General features: G+C 46.7%; 1 protein-coding gene across 2 annotated transcripts in view; it reads right to left on the bottom strand.

Annotated features, from left to right (window-relative positions):
- The window catches only part of tns2a (tensin 2a), a 40,730-nt gene extending 17,232 nt beyond the window's left edge, over positions 1-23,498 (bottom strand). Inside the window, exons 1-3 of one of the 2 annotated variants that reach the window (XM_053850432.1) lie at positions 22,866-23,498; positions 5,787-5,892; positions 5,559-5,596 (exon numbers count right to left, since the gene is read on the bottom strand). In XM_053850432.1, coding sequence (XP_053706407.1) covers positions 5,559-5,596; positions 5,787-5,892; positions 22,866-22,994 — 273 coding nt within the window. In that variant the 5' untranslated portion in view covers positions 22,995-23,498. The remainder of the gene's footprint in view (positions 1-5,558; positions 5,597-5,786; positions 5,893-22,865) is intronic. The other variant, XM_053850433.1, reaches the window with a different exon arrangement.
- Positions 23,499-24,411: the final 913 nt, after the last annotated feature.

The raw sequence follows: 24,411 nt of genomic DNA, 5'->3' as shown, positions 1-24,411 counted from the left end.
CTTGAAGAGTAGTTTAATACAAGGTCATGTTTTTTGTTTGTTTACGCCATGCATGAAAAAGATGAATCCTCATCACGCTATCCATCCTTTTTATACACTTCTTTAGTGTCAAAGCTGCAGACATTTGAACTTGCGATGCAGCGATTAGAGTTCACCTCAGTGGGACTAGTATTAAAAACGACAAGATCATTTTGACCAGTCTGCAGCAAATTCTCCGGTGACCCTTTCTGACAATTCCAGGCGGCAAATGCAGTCACTCTACCTCCAGGGTTTCCTGGCAGTCCTGGGCTGCTCTCACATGCACCCCACATGTCTAATGCCTCCTAATCATGACAAGATGGACTGTGAGAAAAGCACACCAACGTATGTGGACTTCAGGGTCAGGGCTCAACTAAAGCAACACATATGGGTGAAACACTTCACCCTTCCCGCTTGCCAAAGCCTGGTATTACACTTTGTCCTTTTCTGGATGAGAGGAAGGCTAAGAAAGGGTTAATCTTTGAAATGTTGTTTGTCTTTGTCACTTGTTCCCACTCTTTCTTTTGACTCTAAAAGAGCAGAAAGCATTGCCTTCTTGCTCTGAGCAGCTGAAGATATGGCAGGTCACACGGGTGCCTGCGGTGGGACACTGCTGCCTGTGATGGAGCTGCTGGGTCAACACTGGTGGAACCAAACACATCCACAGATATGGACATGAGGGTATGCAGATTGCACAAATCAAACAATGGCTGCAGTGCGAGAATGCCGTAGCTGATAGGACAAACATGCGGCTTTTATTCAGCGAGAGCAAATGAGAAACTTTGTGTGGAAATCAATGTAAACAAAGCAAGAACTGGAAACAGATTGGAAAAGTGGAAAGAACCAAACTGAGGGGGGCGATTACAGACCGTCACGCCCCCCCCTCCCATGTGGGTGAGCGCGTCCTTGTCTTTCACCCACCTCATCGTGACCATTCCCAAAAGCAATGGCTTCGTATCTGGCAGTCCCCTCAGCTTTTATGTGTTGAGAATAGATCTACATTCCTCGGACAGGCATTGTCACGATGACATGTTTCCAACTGTAGCAAACCAGCACAAATCAACCCTGACAAACAACTCAGCCGACACTGGCGAAAGTATAACCAACTCATTTATGGTCAGCGTCGCCTAGTGCAGTCATGTAAAAAGACTCGCCAAAAAAAGAGATCACAAGTTTGTTTGCATATAATACAAAAACTTTCTACATTTAGAAAGTCATGCACAAAGACAGAAAACATTTTGTGCAGTTTCATTTCCACCAAAATGTCTCGGAGTTGGAGCATCACTGAAGCCAGGAAGGATCCAGGTTGGCACTCTGACAAACATATTTTCCAAGGCGGCCTGAAACTCAACAGCCCCAAAGATAAAAGGATGATTTACACCTGAAACATTCTGTTGATCTGACAGCGATGTGCATGCCACGACTTAAAAATCATCACTGATCATGAGCAACATGTGCTTGACTTGGATTTATTCTCGCGTAGGTTCATTTGATCATAAGATATTTCATGTTAATGTATCAATAAAACATCTCTTCCTCAGTCGAGAAAGACGAAAACCGCTGGCCACTGACTCTGGCTTCTGCCTCTGCTGGCTCTCACACGCTCCCACACACCAAGGAGACTGGCAGAAGCCCAGCTGTTATGCTTTTTAACTCTCATCAACATCGCTGAGTCGCTCAGCCGTTTGCTTCATTCACACACACACACACACACGACTGTGCCTATCTGCACCATTACGAGACCTGTCTGTGATAAGTGGCCTGTCTCTCTCTCTCTGTCAGACACAGATCCTGTAATGTCAGAGCGATATGGTTCCTGTTATCCCCAATGACTCATGCTGGCTACAGTCATGTTTGGGGGAGAGCCAGGCCGGCGCGAGGGGATCCAGGGGCCACAAAGATCCTTTCCTTCTTTCCCTCCAACAACACCAATGAAAACGCTTCCAACGTAACGCAAACGCTACAAGAACATTGATGGTCACAGAAGAAATACCCGGATTCAACCTGGAACACCTTCCAAAACACAGGAATCAGACTTATGAGGACGTTGAGTTTGGCCTTTTCACTGCATTTGCTGACAATGGAGTTCTGTATCGGTCGATCAGGACTCACACGCTCGGCTGTAGATCGTGTTTACACAGCGATGAGGGCAAAGAGTGACATATTCCTATAACAACAGTGACGTCGCTCTCGCATCGCGGGAGAGATGTGACCTTGAGACTTCCCGTGGACAGGAAGTCCGACAGGAATGTTGGGTCAGCTGCGATTTCGCGGAGAAACTGAAATGGGTGTTAAAAAGTTCCATCAAGGCTGCCGCCACTTTTCAACAGTCTCATGTGAATTTGTTCCCTTGTAATTGGGAGACTTGGGGCGGGTAACCACTGCCAGGATGAAAAGGTTTTTGGAGCAGACAAACATAGGGAGGGTCATGTTGCTCTTCCTGTCACCCTCACTTCCTCCCTCCTTTCAGCTCCATCTCTCTAAACATCCTCTTCTTGTTAGACTGCAAGGCAATAGACATGGCCTGGCTAGTTTTTGTAGCTTGTTATTGACATGCCATACACGTGGAACAAATCCTTAGCATTATTGACCACTTCTGCATCAGGTTTTCCCTCCCGGCGAATAGCTTGATGCAGTAGGACTAGACTATCCAATGCACGAAAGTAGAAAACAATGGGTTAGAGCTGTGTATTGGCAAGTATCTTGCAATACAATACATATCCCGATACAGTTCAATTCAGCAATATGCTTCAGCAATAACATCAATACAACATCACTCAAAGTATTGTGATATTCCAGTGTATATTTTCTTACAACCCTAGTGAGGGTTTGCCATGGGTCGCACTTCCGCTCTTGAACCCCAACAGTTCCACAGTGATGTGCAAGAGCTCCAAGCCCCAACACCAAAGGAGCAGATAGAATTGGCCTGGGGTGACCTTCTGGCTGAGGCAAAGGGTTCATGTTGGGAGGCAGAAATGAGAACTTTCCCAAGTCTAGCAGGGGAATAATAACTGTCAACACTAATAGGACAAACCCCGATCTTCAACATATTTGTCGACAGCTGGTGCATCAGTGAAAATGATTCCTCAGACCAAGGCTTCTGCATTTGCTCCCCACACTACACCCCATGTGCTCTAACGCTTTGCTTTGAATCAGTTTGGCTTGAATCAGACTCGGGGCGCCGCTGACCTTCAGCTCTGTTCGGGAAATGGATCAACCACACCACTCGATCTGCTTGGCTCATGAGTGATTCAGAAAAGTTGTGCAACATTGTGATTTAAATTTGACCAAACAATGTGAAGTTCCACGTATTTGAAGAGTTTGACATTTGCTTACAGTTAGCATGAATTCGTTTGGAACAGATGCAACAGAACACTGACGGCTTTCCTGTTCCAGCTATTCTTAAAGATAAAATCGTGTAGTGGATGCAAGAGCATGTGATTTCCGACGTGACTAAATGTCAGTTATCCAACAAACATCTTAAGAATTTAGCTCCGTGACGACCGGAAATGTCTCTTCTTGTCTTATCGTCTTTCTTTTGGCCGCACTCATAGTTTAATGTTTTCTCTCCCACTGTTCCGTCGTCCTGCCATCCTCTACCCCAACTCCCCAAGGACGACATTTTCCACTTGAGATCGAGATAAGGAGGGACTGTTCTCAGTGGGAACACCAGCTGGTTCAGGACTGTGTTTTTAATAGAATAGAGATGAGCCAGCTGGAGGCTGTTGACCCTCTGTGCAGAGTGACGGGAGAAGATCGAGACAACACAGATACGCAGTCGATGACAAAGTAGTACCGCAAACCGTCCTGTCTGGGAATGACACTTGGAGAGGATGAGTGAAGCGTGACGTTGCGATATGATGGAGGTTGTTTGTGTCGGTCGAAGCGGGGTGAGTTCGTGCCTTCTGATAATGTTCAGTATTCACAACATCACAGGGTTTACTTGGCATCCCAGCATCACGTATCGAGAACTCTACTTCCCAACCTTGACCTTGTGTACAGAAGCTACCCCTGAGGAAACAGGCTGATGTGAGCGAGCACACGTAGCGTGATGACAGGCTGCTTAGAGCAGGATGGTTTGCAGATGACAGACAGGTGAGGCACACACACGGTTTGAGGGAATCGCTGCCAAATGGAAATGCATTCAGCAAGAGAACAGCAGATGTTACCTAATATTTGAAGGCAGAAGGTGTCGACGTCTTGATTTAAAACAGACTCTGCTTTATCAGAGCGTAATGCTCCACTATATATATATATGCAGGTTATTACTGGCCGGTGTCATTCCTGAGATGGACAGCCAAAGCCACACACCCTGTCTTATCTGGCCTCTCCCTTCCTGGCCAGCAGTGATGGATATCACACATGAAAGCGTCTCGATGAAACCACGGAACAACAAGCTGCTCTGGGTTCTATATCTATATTGGGAAATGCCAATGAAAGAAACTATTCCAAAATGAAATCCAACATGTGCTTATACAGACGATTCAGACATGTGACTTTATTTTAATTTTGGCGGCACATATAAAGACATCCATTATCCTCAGCGCTAGCAGGAATTCCGCGTCTGCCAAGACGACTTGCTTCAGCCTCTTCGCTGGTCCAACCATGCCTGGCATTCTCCTCTGCAGCCCTCTGTCTATTCATAATTCCATCTCTCCATCAATGATCCTTTCACGCAGGCATCATGTTTACAGCGAAGAATGTTACTGAGCAACCCTTATATTCACAGACATTCCAGGTCATAAAGTCCCGCTGTATTCAGAGAAACATTTGTTTATCCCGATAGCACAACGCATGAATGTTGGCGGAACATTTCCATGTTGCCTTCTCATTTAAATCTCATGCCGATTTCTCTCTTTTTTTTTTTTTATAAAACACAAAAACCCATTCACTATATATGTTTTCAAATGTGTATCGTGATCAAGTGACAGCGCTCACTGACACATATATTTGATTTAAAGCCTTACCAGGCTCACCTTCACTTTCACAAGAGCTTCACTTGTTGCAGTACCTAATGGGACCGACAGCAAGTTTGTGACAACCTATTGCTCGCAAAAAATCTGTTTCCAGCAGTGGAATTTCCTCCAGGGCTGAGAATCTCGGAGCACATCCAGTCAAGCCTAGTTGCCAGTTGAAGCTATAGCAGCAGCAGAAGTGAAGTGTGAGTGATGTGGAAAATAGAATAGAAAATAGAGAAAGAATAGAAATAAAATCAGAAAGAGGGTTTTGCCATGAGCTGTATGACTGCAATTCTGACACCAGAACTGAATCTGTGATTCAGACCAAAGTGCACACTCAAGTCACATCAACTGAGGGCAAAACAATAACTTAGTTTGAGCCTTTTATTTATATGAAATATTGATTTTTTTATTCCATGTATTCACAATTTTTGCTGACTTTTTTCTGAATGTTTTGAGTATAGTTCTTCCATTTGTTTGTGTGTGTGTGTGTAGTTTCATACAGTGCTCTAGTAGAGTAGAAAACAGGATGTGAATTGATCCAACAATGACACACAAATATCACAGCAGAAAAACTCTTACCTTTGCCTCACACTTCCTGTGAGATGCTGTCTTACATCCTAGAAAACAGAAAACAATGGTCTATTGAGCACCTTTGACCCAAATATTTTTGCTTTGCAAATGTCAAATGAGTCACTCTTGTCCCTGCGAGAGAGGGACACGATTTGTTCTCTGAAAATGCACCAATTATAGCCAGTGTTTTCACACGGCTCCAGGACATAAAGCACTAGTCGGATTACGCAAGTGTACCTCTGCAGAAGGAGCCGATGTTGTCGATGTTCTGGTGACAGACGCTGCACTGCCTCTTCTTCTTGAAGGTTTTCTCCTTGAAGGCGTGGGGTTCTCCCTTCCCCGCCTGCACACACACACACACACAAGAAGTTCAATGCAACTGACTTTCAGATCCACTGCAAACCGACACACATCATCATCTCTAAAATGGGAGTCTTTTTTGCCCCTTCTCTCAATAATGTGAGGAATACGAGCATGTGATTTTACGTGAAAGAAGTCCCCCGAATTTTCTCGCGCCCGAGTGTTGCCGTATGATCCAGTGTGTTGGCGTGCACATCAGCGAGTGTTAGTTCACATGGAAGTGGTTCCCGCCCAGTGCCGCTTTTGTTTCCCAACACGGGGATCAGACCCGCAAATGACTGGCGCTGACGTGACTCAGCAAAGGCTTTGAACATGAGAATGCTCAAGACTTTGGCCTAAGCACTGGGATTGCATAGCATGTTTTCCTGCATACTTACATGCAGGGAGAACTCCGTGTGGGGGGCCGTATTTATTCTGCAAATTTCAATATCCAGGAGCCACAACTTCGCTTCCACTATCACATATTCACTTAACACAAGCCGCCGCTTTTATGTGGCTGTTTTTGTTTTCTCTGTGTGAGATTTTCTCATCTCCACAAAGCTGTTTTCGCACAAATGTTCCATGATCCTGCGACTCAGCCTGTTCTAGAGATTGGCTGGTGTTTGGACAGCTGCATAACTGGCATCACCTTCTGCGAGCCACTTTTAGAGCTGCCAGCATGAGTGCGCTGAGGCCGCTGGTTGTAGCACCAGGTGGGTGGCATCGAAGCTGGCGGGATTGTTTCCCGGAGACACCACTTCCCAAGGTTGAGAGAACATTTTGTTATTAAATGGTAAACTTGGGTGGATAACTACTGACTTCATAAAGCGTAATTACCATTCTTAAAGTTTGGGTCATTGCTATTTTAGCGTCGACTTCCGGAAAGTTGAGCCTGCAAGAGCTCAAACCTGTCGTCCATCTTCTCTGGATCATCATCTACATGCATGAAAGAATAATAAGAAATGGTAACTTATGCATTTAAAAGACGACAGACGTTACTTCAACTGCCTTGACGTAACTAACAGATACAGGGATTTAGCGCTGATATTGCAAGTCACAGTTGGTCACAGGTCGGAAATAAAACAGCTGAAAAATCTCAGCATGGGGGGGTCAAAATCCCGGTGTGTGGGCCCCAATGCTGGTGAGGATCAAGCTTTATAAGGCAAATGCAAAGTCAGTGTCCCATATTGCACCAGAAAAATACATCTAGCGCCAACAAGCAGGTGGAAGCGCTGGTCAGAGGTGGGCCCTGGTGTGGTCTCTCCAGCAGAACATCCTCCTCAGTGTTCTAAACAGTAGCCTCTACATGCCACCTGTTCCAGCCAAGAGGGCCTTTGGTTGGAGTTTGGGGAACCTTCTCGCTCCTCAAGACGTTTTTTTTCAGTTCCATGTTTTTTGGATGGGGCAGCGAGAGGCATAGTGAGTATGATTTGAAAGTCAGCTGCAAAACTGACGGCAGAAAGGTTCATATCTCATCGAGTAGATAAGCTGAAACCATTTTCATGACCCCAAGATACAAGACCAGCCTGCGGTCTAGCCAACTTCATCCGCTCACGTTCACCTTATCACATCTGTTTATGGAGTGGAAGTGTGGGACTTGTAAATGTGCGTGGCGCAGTTTAACCCATGGTGAGCTAAAATAAGCCTCAGTTACTGTCACCTCGACCACAGCGGTGATGTGGGCTGAAGGATAAACACAGGGAGGGGAGGTTGGCAACATTCCTTCTCTTGCAGACACAATCGAGATCACAGTATCGCCAAACCGCCGGCAATCATGGCTGCCTCACACAAAAGTCTTAAATAGTCAGAGGCAGATATTTCTGGTTCGCTTGAAGCCTTTCCGTGGTAATTCATCTCCAAGTATTTGCTGTGAAGTGAGTGTTTCTCTTTGGCTGTGTATGAGCGAATGCCGTCTCCAGGATCACGTCTTCATTGGATGCTAGCTTTTACCGTCAGGTTTGGATTTCACCTGGGCGTAGCTGGCTGTGCAACCAAGGATTACTTTTCAGGATATCACTTGTAAAAGTTGTGCAGCTCTTTTGCTTAACCGAGCAAAAGTGAAGCTCTTCACTGCCAATAGGCACTGGGCGTCTTTTACATGAAGAAAGAGGGATATTATATTTTACAAGAAAAAGCTGAGCGACACCGTAAAGTGAACCCAAAGGTTTTTTTTTTCCTTGTAGGTTGAGCAACCTCCCTTTCATACAATAGAACTATCCCAAAATGAACAGGGTTTCAGAGCAAGTCAAAATGCTACGTGTCAGAATAAGAAAAGCAACTGTCAAAAAATTCATAATTATATATTGATATTCGGCTCAGACACCTGTTTGTAAAGCATGTTTGTGGTTTATTCAAGCGAGGTACTGTAGCATGGCTTTTGCCTCATTCTCTGGCAGCACTTTAGTGAAACAAGACTTGAACAAATGAAATGGGAAAGTGATAAAGGTGAGACAGCTGGGAGTGGAGTTGACCCAGAACTTCATACATTTGTGAGGTCAAACAAAGAACCAGATTGGAAAAACATTGTGTGCAATTTAACTCAAAGCTTAAAGATTTTTTTTGTCACAAGATTTCTTCAGAATTTCAGCGATTCACATTAATAACACTGTGGTAGGTTTGGACTAATGTTAAACATGGATTTTAGTCTTACTTTATACATACTTTAGTATATATATATATATATATATATATATATATATATATATATATATATATTTCAGGTTCACAATTGCTATTTTATTTAAAAATTCTAATATTAATCTGAAACAAAAGTGCAGTGCGAGTGACTTCCCAAAGTCAACAGGTACTAACAACAAGGGCATAAATATTGCAAAACTTGACTGTATGACGTTATCTTGATATCTTAAGTCGGATAGATCAATATTTAATACATAGATTCTCGGTGTCTAGGTGTCTGCGATGTTACAGTACAAGGTCTTAGAAAAACTTGGGAGTCTGGCAGAGGAAACCGCCGTGGAGAAGGTTTACAACTGTAAGGAGAATTACAGCACAGGAAGCAGAAAACAGCTGGTAGACTCAGCGTGGTGGAGGACGGCAAACCTGCAGAGCTAAACCCTGGACGGTCATCACTGTCAACGCTGGAATGGATGAAAAACATCTTCGTCTGCTGGGATGTGTCCGTCATGAGCTGCTCTAGATCTATTCATTCTGCTGACTCTGGGTCGAGTCATAATATACAATGCACACTCGATGACTCACAACCCTTCAGAGACAATCTCAGGCAAGTGTCCCAGACCACATTCGGACCCTGGGAGTCAAAGAGACGCTCTCTAACTTGTTCTCCCTCCCTGTCCCCGGAGCGCGTCCACCCATCGTCGCTGAACAGTCGGCGGATTGAGTGAGGACGGATTTCGAACACATGTACGACACATTCGCACAGAAGTGGGACACACAAATGTAAAAACAAATACGCAAAGAGAGAAAGACCATCTTGTGCCCCATGTGGAAACTCCTCCCTCTTATTTCTATAAATAGCAAATACACAGACAGAGACTGGACTTTGTGCGAGTGCGATACATGGACTTGGTGACCTTATTGATGATGGAGATGGTCTGCAGAAGAACACCGGTGGTCAAAAGGTTTCCAGCTGGCACTTGCCCAAAAGCACTGCTTCCAATTTAACAACATTAATATACATATATTTCTGGTGAATGTAAACATGCTGCGGACATTTAGTTTGTATGATACCTTGGAGAGAAACCTTTAAGAAACAGGTTTGTGAAGACTCACACTAAGGGCAGCCCTGAAAAGAGACGGAGAAACTTCATAAAACATTCTTGGCTGGAGCGGCTGCTGTCAATGATGACACTTGAGATCGGACCACACAGTGCTCTTGGCCCGACGCCTCTAAGTCACTACAACTACTTTGGGAAAACGCTCCCATGCAACATTTGTTTGCACTCAGTCTCAAATCAAAATACAGTCACTGCAGGCTTTCCAAATAAGAACTTGGCACCAATAATGAGTGCATAAAAGTCATTTCATTTCGTGACAGATATCTATAAATAAATGTTATGTCCATCCCAGACTGGAGTTTATTTTCACAGAAAAACCTTCCTGCAGCTTTTACCAAGCTCTGTCCCCGAGCACGTACTGCACCTTTGCTGCACTGTATAACTTCAGCCAAAAAATGGAAGAAGAAATCTGGGCTGCGTTTTTTCCAACCGCCCTGTATCAGATCACACAATGCCAGCGTACAGTGTCTTGTTTGAATTAGAGACGAGCTTTTGGCTCCGTCCATGGCATCTGGTGTGCAAATGCTGCGAGTGCAAAGCTGGCTTTCCCAGCAACCAGCACAAACTCCCAACACGAAGGGCGAAACTTCTGAAGGCCCTTGGAGGAATTTACAAACTTGACCCTGTGTTTCAGGGGCAATGCCCTAAAGCTGTTCTTTGGTGGGAGGAAAGTAAAGACGGAGACTCGACCACCTGTGCTGGGACTCTCTCATGAGCAAGGCCTTGAAGAGTTCAAGTTCCCAAGGACAATACGGAAGACTTCATCTTTGGAGACTATGTTGATGACAGCTACATACATGCACTCATATATACAAACATAAAGTTTTCCATTTCCCCACTGCGTAAAGGACATCTGACCTAATGTAATGTAAGTTGAATTCAGAGGTTAGGATTGTGGATTGTGATGTTCTGAGGTCATCAGTCTGTCGTTCCTACTCTCTACTGTGGCCCAAGTTTTGGGTAGAGACAGAACAAATTTAGTTGACTTGGCGAGACTGTCACAGTAAACAGCTGCCCCTCCACAACTAGTGAAGCCAGGTGGCTTGGGCCTCTTCTTGGGATGCAGTCAGCAGACTTTAAAAGTCAGATCTCAGTTGGACGTAGCCCTGGTCAGCCTGGGATCACCTCAGAATTCCTCCAGAACTGGAGGAGGTTTCTGGGCAGAGGTAGGTCCAGGCCACTTTGCACCAGAAGCCGACCCGGGATAAGCTTGAGAAGGAGCCTATAAAGGCTCCCGCTATAAAGGTCTCGCCTCTGCACTTTAAATGTATTAAAACTGTGTGTTTACATCTCTCCCTAATTTTGTACATAGTTATTTCAGTTTTATTAGACCTGGCGTTGCCCTGTATTGAAGGTTTTCCTGACATTGTGCCGCCTTATCATCAGCCGATTGTTCTCTGGCTCGGCTATGAAACTTGTGCTACAGTGTGTGTTTGCACATGCGCGTCCGAAGGGTGTGACAGGCAGTAGCGGGAACAGAGACTGCCTGTTCCAGCGGTGAGGTCACAGCTACACCATGTTACACTTCCGTCCTAAAAACCCGGCATCAAACACACACACACACACAAACAAACAGAAATGCCTGGCGTGAACCCAGACACCTCCCGCTGCAGTTGTTCATAACTGGTAAAAAGCTCCATCTGTTTGGCCCTTCAGTGTAAGCCGCGTTGAGAAGTGGCCTCAGTGTGTCGATGACATCATCTCAGGGTGGTGGCTACGTGATGGCTTTTTAAATGTACTGCAAGAAGCGATTCACTAAGATCCGATTGTGGTGCGGAGCAGTCGAGGTAGAGGAAACCTCCCGGACTCCAGAGTGAATAATTTCCACTTAGAATGTTTATAACCTGCAGCATTTTCCAGCAGTGACAAGCAGCTACTGTCCATCTGGAGCTGCGTCATGAACCAGCCTCTGTTTCAGCCACTACACTTGGCAGCGGTGACACTATACTGTATATTCAAGCCGCTGCATTACCGCGACCTGCGATGCATGCTAGTCACGCCCATGCATGTGTGACAAAATCTGCTGAAAAGTCTTTATAACTGCTGCATTTTATTGTTATTATTATTATTGCTACGACATCCTGGTTTAAGTAGTGCCCAAGTGATGGTTTTATGAAGCTTCATGAAACAGCATCCTCACTTTCATCGCCCTCTTGGCTCTTTATATGTGAAACACCACCTCAATAAAATCTCATGTCATTTTTCAAGTCACCTATGGAGTCCTGACAGAGAGGACACCGTTTCATGAAGCCTCGTAAGACCATCACTAGAAACACTCTGACTCTTCTCAACATGTTAGTGTTTAGTTTTATTGCAAGAACTTTGACTCATATACAGCGTATATGAATCAGAATAAGGTGAGGCTGTGGTTTATTTCCCACACAAATCAAAGGATGTGTTCCACCACGTATAAATCTTAACCTACTCTCATACACGCAGTGTGTCATCTTTCTACATTCAAAATTCCATTCCAGCTTCGGTTCTCTTTCCAGCAGGACTAAACTGCAGATCCATTTATCGTAGCTCACACAAGTTCCGTTTATGAAATCAGCTGTCAGTGGAGGAAAGTGTTAAACAATGTTTTCTGGTTGTTAATTCCTCGTGCAGCAAGGCAGGATGAGAAGCCTGACGTCACGATCATGATACGAAGCCAGCGCTTAATCGGCTGAGATATGAAACACCAACTAACAGGATGCTTGTGACAAGGAAAAATAGAACTTGCCCATAGAAAAAAAGTTAGGGGCCCAAACCTACATTTTCATTCTCTTGACTAGGTGGCACGACCGCTAAAGAATATACCGCAAGAAATGTTAAAACAAATTTTCATTTTTTCACTCCACTTCTCTCTCCAGTCTTTTGAACGGCTTTCGGACAAGTGGGAAAAGACACTGAAATCCCATCTCATGTCAGATTTCAGAAAATGTATAGAAAAAAATATCATTAATATGCATTACAGTCAACACAATATACAATAATATTTAGCAGACATTATATGTCGACACTCAGAAGTGATCACCAAGATGAAATAAGTTCATGAAGACGGACAAGAGTGGGCAATACCCTCAGTAAAAGCACCAGTCCATCTTTAACTAACACCTGCCAGGTTGAACAGAACCCTTATCTTACGTAACGTGGCACAACAGCACAACCTCGCCTTCAACTTTTTGACATGAACCCAGAATGACTGGTGCTGACGCAGGAACACTGTGGGTGGAGAGGGTGGCTGGTGGAGGGGCTACTTAATGCGTCATATGACCCTATTCAGAACATTTTATGTCACTGTAATGAAGCGCGACCACTCATGGAGAACAACCTCGCAAAGGTCGCGGCCCCCCAACACGAATGAGTCTTCACAGTCAACTTTGAAACCAAGGTGAAATGCACTTGAAATCACTGGGACTGGACAGAAGAAGACAGATTTGAAAAAAGAGAGTCGGGAATCCATCGGCGGTGGTCTCACAGGAAAGTGCGCCACAGAACCGCCAACACATGTAGACACATCATCTCCTCCCTGAGCCTCCCGAGCAGTCAAGAGTGCCAAATAAATGAGTCAGTGTCCAAAGGCAAGAAAGGGTGACACTTTCAGGAGGATCCAAGAGGCCTTACCTTGCTGGATTTCCCACTAAACATCCCCAGCGTGTTAGCAGATTCCCAACATGGTGAGGTGAAGCATCAATAACACCAAGAGAGACTGAGATAACTTGTTTTCTCAGTGCAGGGCAGCGGGGGGCGGGGCTAGGCCCATGTGTGGAGTACTATTACTGCACCCCTGCTCTGTGACTGGCTGGCTGTGGGAGGGAGCGTGTAATGCTCCAGTCCGATTGGCTCGTGCGATGCCTGCAGAAGCCTTGAGCAAAGTGAACTGAGAAGTCCGTATTCTCTTACAAGAAAATAATTACCTGTAAACAGCATATATTGTCAAGAATTCTGCCTTTAAACTTTTGTTTTTTCATATTCACTGCCATTCCACTTGAATACGTCAAATAATGTGTCACATTACAACACCTTGCAGTGAGTTTTGGATCAAATGTGGACAGGATAACTATTGTTTTATTACCAATGCACGTCACATGGAGAGTATAAGTTTGGGATGTGCGAGCATATTCACTGTTCGTAACCATCAAACCCACTTAACTTGAGTTATTCCTCTCCCACAGACCATTAACTGTGACCCCCCCTCCCACATGGTGACGTGTGGAGAATTTGAAGTCGCCCCATCTGGACCAAAATACCACTGTTGTTAGACGCTATCACACAAGTGTGAGAGTAAAAAACATACATGAAGAGTCTCTGGGGCATTGGTTTAACCTGAAAATAAACATGTCAGTAGCAATAACGTAGGCACACGGCTTTTCTTGCCTCATAACTGTGGAAAACATGCAGTGATTTAAGCTATATCAGCAAAACAATATATGTTTACTGAAACTTTGGCTGCACCAAAGTCGCTGCTGCGTTTACAAAGCGCATCGGCAGCAGCATCTAGTGGTGAACCATAGAACTACACCTAAAATGTAACCATGTCACGCAGTAGAGGTGAAATGTTTTTTTTTTTTTTAATTTTTTTGTGTGTGACTGTTTTTGTTTTGTTTTGTTCTGTTTTGTTTTCTTGTTTTTTTTGTGCGATGTTGACATAATTTGTTGAATACTGTTGGGGGGAAAATAGAAAAAAAGAAGATATTGATCATTGAAATGTATATTTTTGCTGTTATGTGTCAATAAAAATATTGTTAAAAAAAATGTAACTTCATAGCAAGTATTACCGCTGCAAATATTCGGGTTAGTGACCATCAGTCAAGGAGGCCATCGAAACTGTTGTTGCCAAATTCACGCAGCATCTTTCACTTATATTTGCCCTCAATGACCAAGAAATAAAAGCCACCTTCACGTCAAGACGGCGTGCAACAGTGGCCTGCTCAACCACGCTGGCTGTGTTGAAGAATGTGTCACAACCTCTTCCGCTGACGTCACCGCCCAACCCACCTCGTCACATTCACACCTGCCTCCAATCTTCTGACGGCATAAAGACCGGACCAACCTGCCAGTCCTCGCCTGTTCGTCAACCCTTCATGGTTGGTTCTCGAGCGGGATAGTTAGTAATTTATCTCTGCCTGCACAACGCCTCGTCAGAGTCTTTTCAGTTTGTGTCTTCTGCCTCAGATTCTGCCTGCCTGCACCTCCTGAACCCCTACTCCACTGCCTGCACCTCCTGAACCCCTACTCCACTGCCTGCACCTCCTGAACCCCTACTCCACTGCCTGCACCTCCTGCACCATCACCGCACGGACAGCCGGATTCCTGGATCCTCAACCAAGACTAGTCCAGGATCTCCTCCACGGAACCAGAAGAACCTTCCGCTCAGCACGATTAAATAACCATCTTCTAATCCCCAACCTGCATTTGAGTCTCCTGCTTCCGTACCCGTTACAGAACGAACAGGCCACGATGGACTCAGCAGATTTGGACGCTGTGCGCAAGGCTGTCTCGTCTCAAGGTGCTCTTTTAAGCCAACATGACCAAACGTTGGAAGAGTTAGTTGGGGTCATCAGAGAACTGTCGGTGAGTGTGGCCCGCCTGCGTGACGGGCTAACCCAGCCGTTAGCCACTGCTCCAACACCTCACCCACCCATTGTCTCCGACCCGCCCGCCGTTACGACTCATTCCGTTGCCGCTCCACCTCCTCACCTGCTCCGCGAACCTTGGGTTCCTGCGCCTGAGAGATATGACGGAGATCTGGGTCAATGCCGATCCTTCCTCTTGCAGTGCGAGATTGTCTTCGAGCAACAACCATACACTTACTCCTCTGATGGGTCCAAGATTGCTTTCATTATGAGCCTGCTTCGCGGAAGCGCACTGTCCTGGGCGGCTGCAGTGAAGGAGAGAGGAGCTGAGACGGCGCTTCATTATTCCGCCTTCGTTTCCGAGATGAGGAAGGTGTTTGATCATCCCGTCCGGGGTAAGGACGCATCCAAACGGCTGCTGACGCTACGCCAGGGCGCGCGCAGCGTCGCGGAGTACAGTGTGGCTTTTCGGACCCTCTCGGCCGAAGCGGGATGGGAAGAGGAATCGCTCCAGGCAGTTTACCACCAGGGGTTAAACGAAGCCGTCAAGGACCACCTCGTATCTTATCCGGAAGCCACTAGCCTGGATGATTTAATTGCGCTGTCTATTAGGGTCGACAACCGCCACCGGGAGCGGAGGAGACAAAGACAGCAGCAAACCACGCCGAACCCAGTCTCCGCCCAGCCTCGTCAATCGCTCCTTCCGATTGGTCACACCCCCAAGGATGAAGGCACACCTGCTCCCCCGCCCAATGACACTTCAGAGCCGATGCAGTTGGGGCGTTATCGCATCGATCCGGAGGAGCGGCGCCGTCGCATTCAGTCCAACAGCTGTCTGTATTGTGGGAGAAGCGGACACTTCTTAACCACCTGTCCTCACCGTCCGTTAAACGGGCAGGCTCGCTAGAATCGGGGAGACTCCTAGCGAGCCGCACCTCCTTCCCACAATCTCCCCGTCCGCGCACCAAGTTTGACGTCACCATAACCCACCAAGGTCAGTCACTTAAATTGTCTGCACTCATTGATTCTGGTGCTGATCAAAACTTTATTGATGGCAACACCGTGAAAACCTTTAATATTTCGACCTTTCTGCTCCCTGAACCGCTTGAAGCAAATGCTTTAGATGGCCGTCTCCTGGCTTCAATCACCCGTATGACTGCTCCTGTGCGCCTCCTGCTGTCCGGTAACCATCAGGAGGAAATTAGTTTTTATGTTCTGGACTCCCCATTCGTGCCTGTGATCCTTGGACGCCCATGGCTTCTCAAGCATAACCCCCACATTGACTGGAGAAATGAGAAAATCATAAGTTGGAGTCTAAACTGTCATAAAGTTTGTCTTCTCTCCGCTTTACCTCCCACTTTTGGTCCTCCTTGTACCAGTGACACCACTGATCTGTCTCTCATTCCAGTTGAGTACCAAGATTTGAGAGCTGCGTTCAACAAAGAGAAAGCCACATCTTTACCACCTCATCGGCCTTATGATTGTGCAATTGATCTGTTGCCAGGTGCCCAGTTACCCAAGTCTCGCTTGTACAACCTCTCCCGCCCTGAACGGGAGGCCATGGAGCGCTATCTAAAGGAGTCCCTTGAAGCTGGCATTATAAGGCCTTCAGTCTCTCCACTTGGTGCTGGTTTCTTCTTTGTTGAAAAGAAGGACAAGAGTCTACGCCCCTGCATTGATTTCAGAGGACTCAACAGCATCACAATTAAAAACAAATATCCTCTCCCTCTTATAAATTCTGCTTTTGACGTTCTTCAGGGAGCCACCATTTTTACAAAACTGGACCTTCGAAACGCCTACCACCTGGTCCGGATAAGAGAAGGTGACGAGTGGAAAACTGGTTTTAACACCCATCTCGGCCACTTTGAATATCTGGTCATGCCTTTTGGTCTCTCTAATGCTCCGGCTGTTTTTCAACATCTGGTCAATGACATTTTAAGAGACATGTTAAACCAGTTTGTCTTCGTCTATTTAGATGACATTCTCATATTTTCGAAGGATCTGGAAGAACACCGAAATCACGTACGTCAAGTCCTCCAGCGGTTACTCGAGAACAAACTCTACGTGAAAGTTGAGAAATGCGAATTTCATTCCAAGTCTGTCTCCTTCCTTGGTTATATCATTGCGGGTGGCCAGGTTAAGATGGACCCGGAGAAAGTGAAGGCAGTGGTCGACTGGCCAACTCCCTCCAACCTCAAACAGCTCCAGAGGTTTCTTGGTTTCGCCAACTTCTACCGGAGATTCATTCGGAATTACAGTAAGGTCGCCGCTCCACTCACTCACTTAACCTCTACTTCCAGACACTTCCAGTGGTCCTCTGAAGCTGAAGCTGCCTTCGCCAATCTTAAGCGTCTCTTCACTACTGCGCCAATACTGGTCCAACCAGACCCATCAAAGCAATTTGTGGTCGAGGTGGACGCTTCTGAGGTTGGGGTCGGAGCGGTTCTCTCCCAGCGTTCCACCGAAGATGGTAAGCTACATCCCTGCGCCTTCATGTCTCACCGCCTATCACCTGCTGAAAGCAACTACGATGTGGGAAATCGGGAATTATTAGCGGTAAAACTTGCCTTGGAAGAGTGGAGGCACTGGCTTGAGGGGGCAGAACTACCATTCCTCGTCTGGACCGATCACAAGAATCTGGCCTATATACAATCTGCAAAGAGGTTGAATTCCCGCCAGGCCAGATGGGCACTCTTCTTTGGACGCTTTAATTTCTCCCTGACTTTCAGGCCTGGGTCCAAAAACGCAAAGCCAGATGCTCTCTCCCGTATCCCTGAGAAGACTGGACTTTTGGAGACACCTGACACCGTTCTGCCCAGGAACTGCTTCATCTCTGCTGCTGTCACGTGGACTATAGAAGAGGAAGTTAAGAATGCCCAACATCAGCAGCCAGATCCTGGCAATGGCCCCCCCGGTAGGCTTTTTGTTCCCGACTCTATGAAGACCAAAGTGTTAGAGTGGGCCCACTCTTCCAAACTCACTTGTCACCCCGGAGTCACTAGAACAATCTCCTTCCTCCGGCGCAGGTTCTGGTGGCCCACGCTAGACCAGGATACAAAGTCTTTTGTTTCCGCCTGTCATGTCTGTGCCAGTAACAAGACTTCCAACCAACCCAGCTCTGGCTTGCTCCGACCACTCCCGATTCCCCGTCGACCTTGGTCTCATATAGCTTTGGACTTTGTTACTGGGTTACCAATCTCTCAGGGAAAATCTGTCATCTTAACCGTTATCGATCGTTTCAGTAAATTTGCACACTTCCTCCCGTTGCCTAGCCTACCGTCGGCTAAAGAAACAGCTGACCTGCTCATGAGCAATGTCTTCAGACTACATGGACTGCCAAGCGACATTGTCTCAGACCGGGGTCCACAGTTCACTTCAGCTGTTTGGAAGGCATTCTGTTCCGCCATTGGAGCCAGTGTTAGTCTGTCCTCAGGTTTCCATCCACAAACCAACGGTCAAGCAGAAAGGGCCAACCAAGAACTGGAAAAAACCCTCCGTTGTCTCATCTCGGCCCAGCCTTCCACTTGGTCAACCCAACTGCCATGGGTCGAATATGCCCACAACACCTTGGTCTCTTCTGCTACGGGTATGTCTCCGTTTGAATGTCTGTATGGTTACCAGCCACCGCTGTTTCCTTCTCAGGAGAAGGAGATCTCCGTGCCCTCTGTCATGGCACACATCCGCCGATGTCGGGGAACCTGGCGCAGAGCTCGCTCCACGCTCGTAAAGACTTCTAAGCGTTACGAGCGTTTGACTAACCGCCACCGCCAGACAGCACCCAAGTATTGCCCTGGAGACAAGGTTTGGCTTTCCACTAAGAACCTCCCCCTGAAGACTGATGCCAAGAAACTGGCTCCCAAGTTTATTGGTCCCTTTGAAATCTTGAGGATTATTAATCCAACCGTGGTCCGCCTTAAACTGCCCCGAACCCTCAGGATTCACCCCTCTTTTCATGTCTCTTGCATTAAGCCTGTTTCTTCTAGCCCCTTGGCTACTCCCACCCCTAGCCCTCCTCCCCCTCGGATGATTGATGACCACCCAGCCTACACCGTCCGGCGTATCCTGCGGTCCAGGAGACGTGGTCGTGGAGTTCAGTATCTTGTGGACTGGGAAGGATACGGCCCCGAGGAGAGATGCTGGGTTCCACGGAAGAACATTTTAGACCCGACTCTCCTACAGGACTTTTATAAAGACCATCCGGAGATGCCCGGTGGGCCGCCTGGAGGCGTCCGTCGGAGGGGGGGTACTGTCACAACCTCTTCCGCTGACGTCACCGCCCAACCCACCTCGTCACATTCACACCTGCCTCCAATCTTCTGACGGCATAAAGACCGGACCAACCTGCCAGTCCTCGCCTGTTCGTCAACCCTTCATGGTTGGTTCTCGAGCGGGATAGTTAGTAATTTATCTCTGCCTGCACAACGCCTCGTCAGAGTCTTTTCAGTTTGTGTCTTCTGCCTCAGATTCTGCCTGCCTGCACCTCCTGAACCCCTACTCCACTGCCTGCACCTCCTGAACCCCTACTCCACTGCCTGCACCTCCTGAACCCCTACTCCACTGCCTGCACCTCCTGCACCATCACCGCACGGACAGCCGGATTCCTGGATCCTCAACCAAGACTAGTCCAGGATCTCCTCCACGGAACCAGAAGAACCTTCCGCTCAGCACGATTAAATAACCATCTTCTAATCCCCAACCTGCATTTGAGTCTCCTGCTTCCGTACCCGTTACAGAATGGGATGCCATCCCTCAAAAATGTTTGACCTGACCTTCATCACTGTGCGTGTTGAAGAACCAACAAATTCAATAAACTTTAACTTGCAACGTGTTGCAAAACAAGAGCAGCCGAGTAGTTTTCCATTAGCATCCAGCCGCTTTCTGATGGCCTCTATAACAGAAAAAGCTTAGCTTAGACTAAGTTAACCTTTTGCTATGACAGTACTGGGTGTCTCTTTCGATATTGAATGTACCATGGCTCTGCTTAAGAAAGTTTCATTAGTAGTTTTAACAGTGGACTTTTCTTCCAGATAGACCTCTGAGGGAGAAGAAAGCATCAAGTTTGTGACTTCAGAGGAACCAAAAGAGAGGGACAGGAAGCTGGCGTTTAGGATCGGAATGAAGGGTGAGTCATTGTTGAGGGGGGGGGTGTTTTAATGTGTAAGAACATGGACCACTTGGAGAGGTGACCCTCTCCGAAATGCGGTTCGACTTTGGGTCACACCTAGATGTGCTGAGCTTCCAACCTTATGGACAAAAGTCACCATGAAGAAAAGACTGTGGAGCCACCAACTTGGCTTTTGAGGCAGGACTTGGATGTAGGTATGGGATGGGAATGAGGAGGACAGAGCAGGGACCAGTGCCAAGAGGAAATGGGAGAAGGGGGGGGCTAGAGAAGGAGGCTGTACAGCTCCAGGATTGATTGTGTAAGACAGGACTAAGCTCTCTGATAAGGTGCAGCTGTTGATGGAGCCAAAACTCCAGAAAGCAGAGAGAAATTCTGATGACAAACGCCGCACATGTTCACGTTTATTGTTCCAATGAGATCAATCAAATCCCTTCTGTCAGCCAGTGCTGCTGGAAAGCCTTCAAAACGGGGATCGACATACTTGACATTTTTGTGTGTAAGGGAAGGAGAAGAAAAGAGCTCATGGCTCTACTCTGTGGTGTTTCTTTACAGGGTGGTGCTGGGGTTTGTTGTCTGGGTTTTGGTTCTGTACAGGAGAAAGAAAGTCTTTTGTCATCTCTTTTCCTGGATCACTTGATGTCTGGGTCCCATCTACAACAGTAGTATAACGTCTACTCTCGTCATTGTTTTGGTAAGCCATCGTAATCTTGTCTGCGCTCCGGTCTGAGAATTCCACTTTTTCTCCCAGCGAGATGCTGTGGATCTGGATCCTGCAGGTCTATATTTACTAGCAGTCGGTCAAAGTTCCTTCCTGTGTTGGGTGTGTGTTTGCAGTGAATGCCTGTGGCCTGAAAACCTATGTCTTGGCAATGGACAATCCAAACAAAACTTATGAGGAATTGAAAGTATTGAAAGTAGATCTGTCTGTCCGTCCGTCCGTCCCTCCATCCATCCACCCAAATTACGATTTTTATACAGCGAACCTCCAATAGAGCAAAATAAATACACAACTAAACTCAACATACATCTTCATCAAAGCGCACAGATTACAGACCTATATCCTGCCTAATGTAAGGCACAGTGCCCAGGATTATCACGGAGCAACGGTCATTGCCAGACATGGACTTTCTTTCATGAGAACTTCACTGAATCTCGTGGGAATCTTGAAGCAGTATGAAAATTTAAATAGGGGTATAACTTAAAAACTCAACAACCTCCGGGTGAGGTGCATTTCGTAGTCCACCATACAAGCCAAAAATATAAGGATAAAGCAGAACTAAACTAAACTCTCCAGGGATCTTTTTGCCTCCCACACCCACGTTGTGGGGTCAGCTGGTGGTGGCTGACGTAGTCCAGAGGGCTGCACATTCCCACGCTGCTGAGCATGTGATATGAAGCCATTGGGACTGTGCTGCAGCCAAGCATCCTCGTGCAAACACAAGAAACATGTGCGGGCGCAGTAAGGCCCCGAATGAGGCAGGGTGGCTCAATGCTGCTGGAGGAAAGTCAAGCGTTGGCGATGGCTGAGGTCACTTTCACTCATCTCCAGCCAGCAGTTGAGATGGGAGCAGACGACATGATGTTGGTTCCAATACAACAACACTTCTGTGTCTCAGCAGATGTGGTGAGGCTGGTGTCACCCTTTAAGTCACAGACAAAAGCAACAGATCCCTGTTGCCTCAGAGTTCAGGGATGATGACGTGCAAAGCCTGACCTTTACACAGAGCTCAGTCTTTATCTTCACTTTACGGACATGATGCACTGTGTTTACAAGGTAATGCCCAGGATGAGCGAAGTATCATCACGAAATTACAAGTATGCTATTATTAAAGTTATTAATAATGATAATAATAGAGCAAATATATATTTTAGTGAGATGAGACCATGTTTAAAAGAGTGTGGAAAGGAGATATTACAGAAAAATATGGGACTATATGTAGGAAATTTTCTGAAAAGAATATACTATAGAAACATGCAGAAATGTATTGTGAAATAAGTTAATCTTAATAACTGTAAATAAAGTGAAAAATTAAACCGTGATATCCGATGAGAAGAATGAGGAAAATTTTTTGATTTTTTAAAATCACAATAATTGAGATTAAATGCACATGACATGGCTGCATTGTGAAGGGACCTGAAGCTGTTCATAGACGGCCTTTGGTTAAAACAGACTGTTTACACATATTTGAATGCATAATTTGTGTTGCATTCACTGTGTAGAGTTAGTGTGTCATTTCAGTTTCCCCCTCTCCGGGCCACTCTGAAGAGCATTTGAAAGGGGTTACACAGAGGGATCAATGTTTGACCCGAAAGGAGGCAGTCCCTCCGAAATGAATGAAAACATTGAGGACCTCGGATCATAATAAATGCCAACGCACCGACAAAAATCAGTCCGATCTCCACCCCTTTAAAGAGTAAACGTGTGTCTTCTGAACCAATGCTTTTGCCACATTTCTCAGACACCTATTGCAGTTGCTTTAAAGCAGACGCTATAGCAATGAAAGTAGACTGATGCCCAAGCAAACATGTGGTCACTGACCTTCACGAGTCTCATCCTGCCACTGTCCCTTCTGTCCAAGCTCCTTCTCTTCACTGACTGGTTACGGACCACCGGCACAGGTTGCACCTCTTCCACCCCGCACCAGTCGGAGCTCAGGACGCAACCCATGTAGGAGGAAGTGTCCGGGACGTTGTCCACCTCCTGTCCTCCCTCCTCTTGCTTCCGCTCGATCTCTGTCCCCTGCTCCTCTGAACGGGCTCCAGCTCAAGCTCCTGGGCAGCTGTTTTTGTCAGCTGGATAGCAGGAGATGGAGGCCCTTCCCCTTTTCCTGGCTCTGATTCAGCCTGGCTGCAGGGACAGAGAGAAGGATATGCTCTCCCCCTCCTTCCCAGACACTCTTTTAAAAACACTTCTCTCTCCAAGTCAGTCCTGCTGTCACATGTGGACCCATTTCTCAACCTGCTCCACCCCCACTCTCTGTTTTCTCATCCGACTTTCTGGGTTACCGTCATTGCTCTTTCTCCAAACCTTCGTCTTCCAACATCCTGGAGCTTTGTTTCGGCCTTTCCCTAGACTTTTCTCTTCTCTACCGGCCATCCCATCCTGCGAACATGTCCTCTCCTCCGTCCTTCTCCTCCTGCGTCCACCCCTCGATCAGGCTGCCTCACGCTTACATATACAATTACCTCTCTGTTCAAACCCCCACCTTGCAAACCTCCCCTGCTCCCCTTGGTTTCCTCCTCCCAGACACACTCTCTCTCTCTCTCTCTGACCCAGCCAGCACATTGTTGCTTCTGTTAAGAAAAGAGAGCAAAACAGTGACGGCGGTTGTCAGGGTGGCTGAAGGGTCAGTGACTCAGCCTGGTCAGAGACTTCCCCTGTTGACTTGGCAGATGCTGATAAACAAGATCCCTTCCACCATATCATTTGCTCCATAGAGTAACAAAGGCTGCCAGGTGCGTTGGACTCCCTTGTCTTGGAGCTCCACATCCAGATCTTCACCAGGACGTGCCAGTAGGAATGCACCAGTGAAATGGATGGTCATCAGAATTTCTCTCTGCTTTTCAGACCCTGGGATTCTGAGTCAAACCTTCTTGTCTGTGGTGAAGCCTGTAGCCAACAGAGGGGTCTTCAGCACAAAAATGGCAAATGGCTTGGCCACATTTCTACTCCAATATGGATGTGATGCCACTTTGTGAAGGGGCATGACCTTCATGAGCTTCACCTGGAGTGCTGTTTGAAGAGAGAGGTTATGGATGTATGTCCAAGGCTCACAGGTGTGGTCTACATTTTGTTTTCCAATGTCTATACCGATACCGTCGCTACCCACAGATAATGTTCTCCAAACTTGGTACCACATCCAGATGTCCTCTTTAACTGCTCCAGCGCCCGTCCACACGTTCTTTCATTGCGAAGACCTCCATATCTCTAATTCTCAATCTCCAGCCTTTGGTTCTGAGTTTCACCTCAGCATTGGTCCCATCCGACTTGTTTCAAAACCAACAGCTCCTGGAGCTGCTTTCCTGTCTGTCGTTCATTTCCATTTTCTTTAGCTCCAGGTTCTGGGTTTCAGCTCCTGGGCCTG

Source organism: Synchiropus splendidus, chromosome 18 (genome assembly GCF_027744825.2).
Source record: "Synchiropus splendidus isolate RoL2022-P1 chromosome 18, RoL_Sspl_1.0, whole genome shotgun sequence".
Taxonomy (NCBI): Eukaryota; Metazoa; Chordata; class Actinopteri; order Syngnathiformes; family Callionymidae; genus Synchiropus; species Synchiropus splendidus.
The sequence above is the reverse complement of the archived record's forward strand: the minus strand, read 5'-3'. Positions and strand labels throughout refer to the sequence as shown.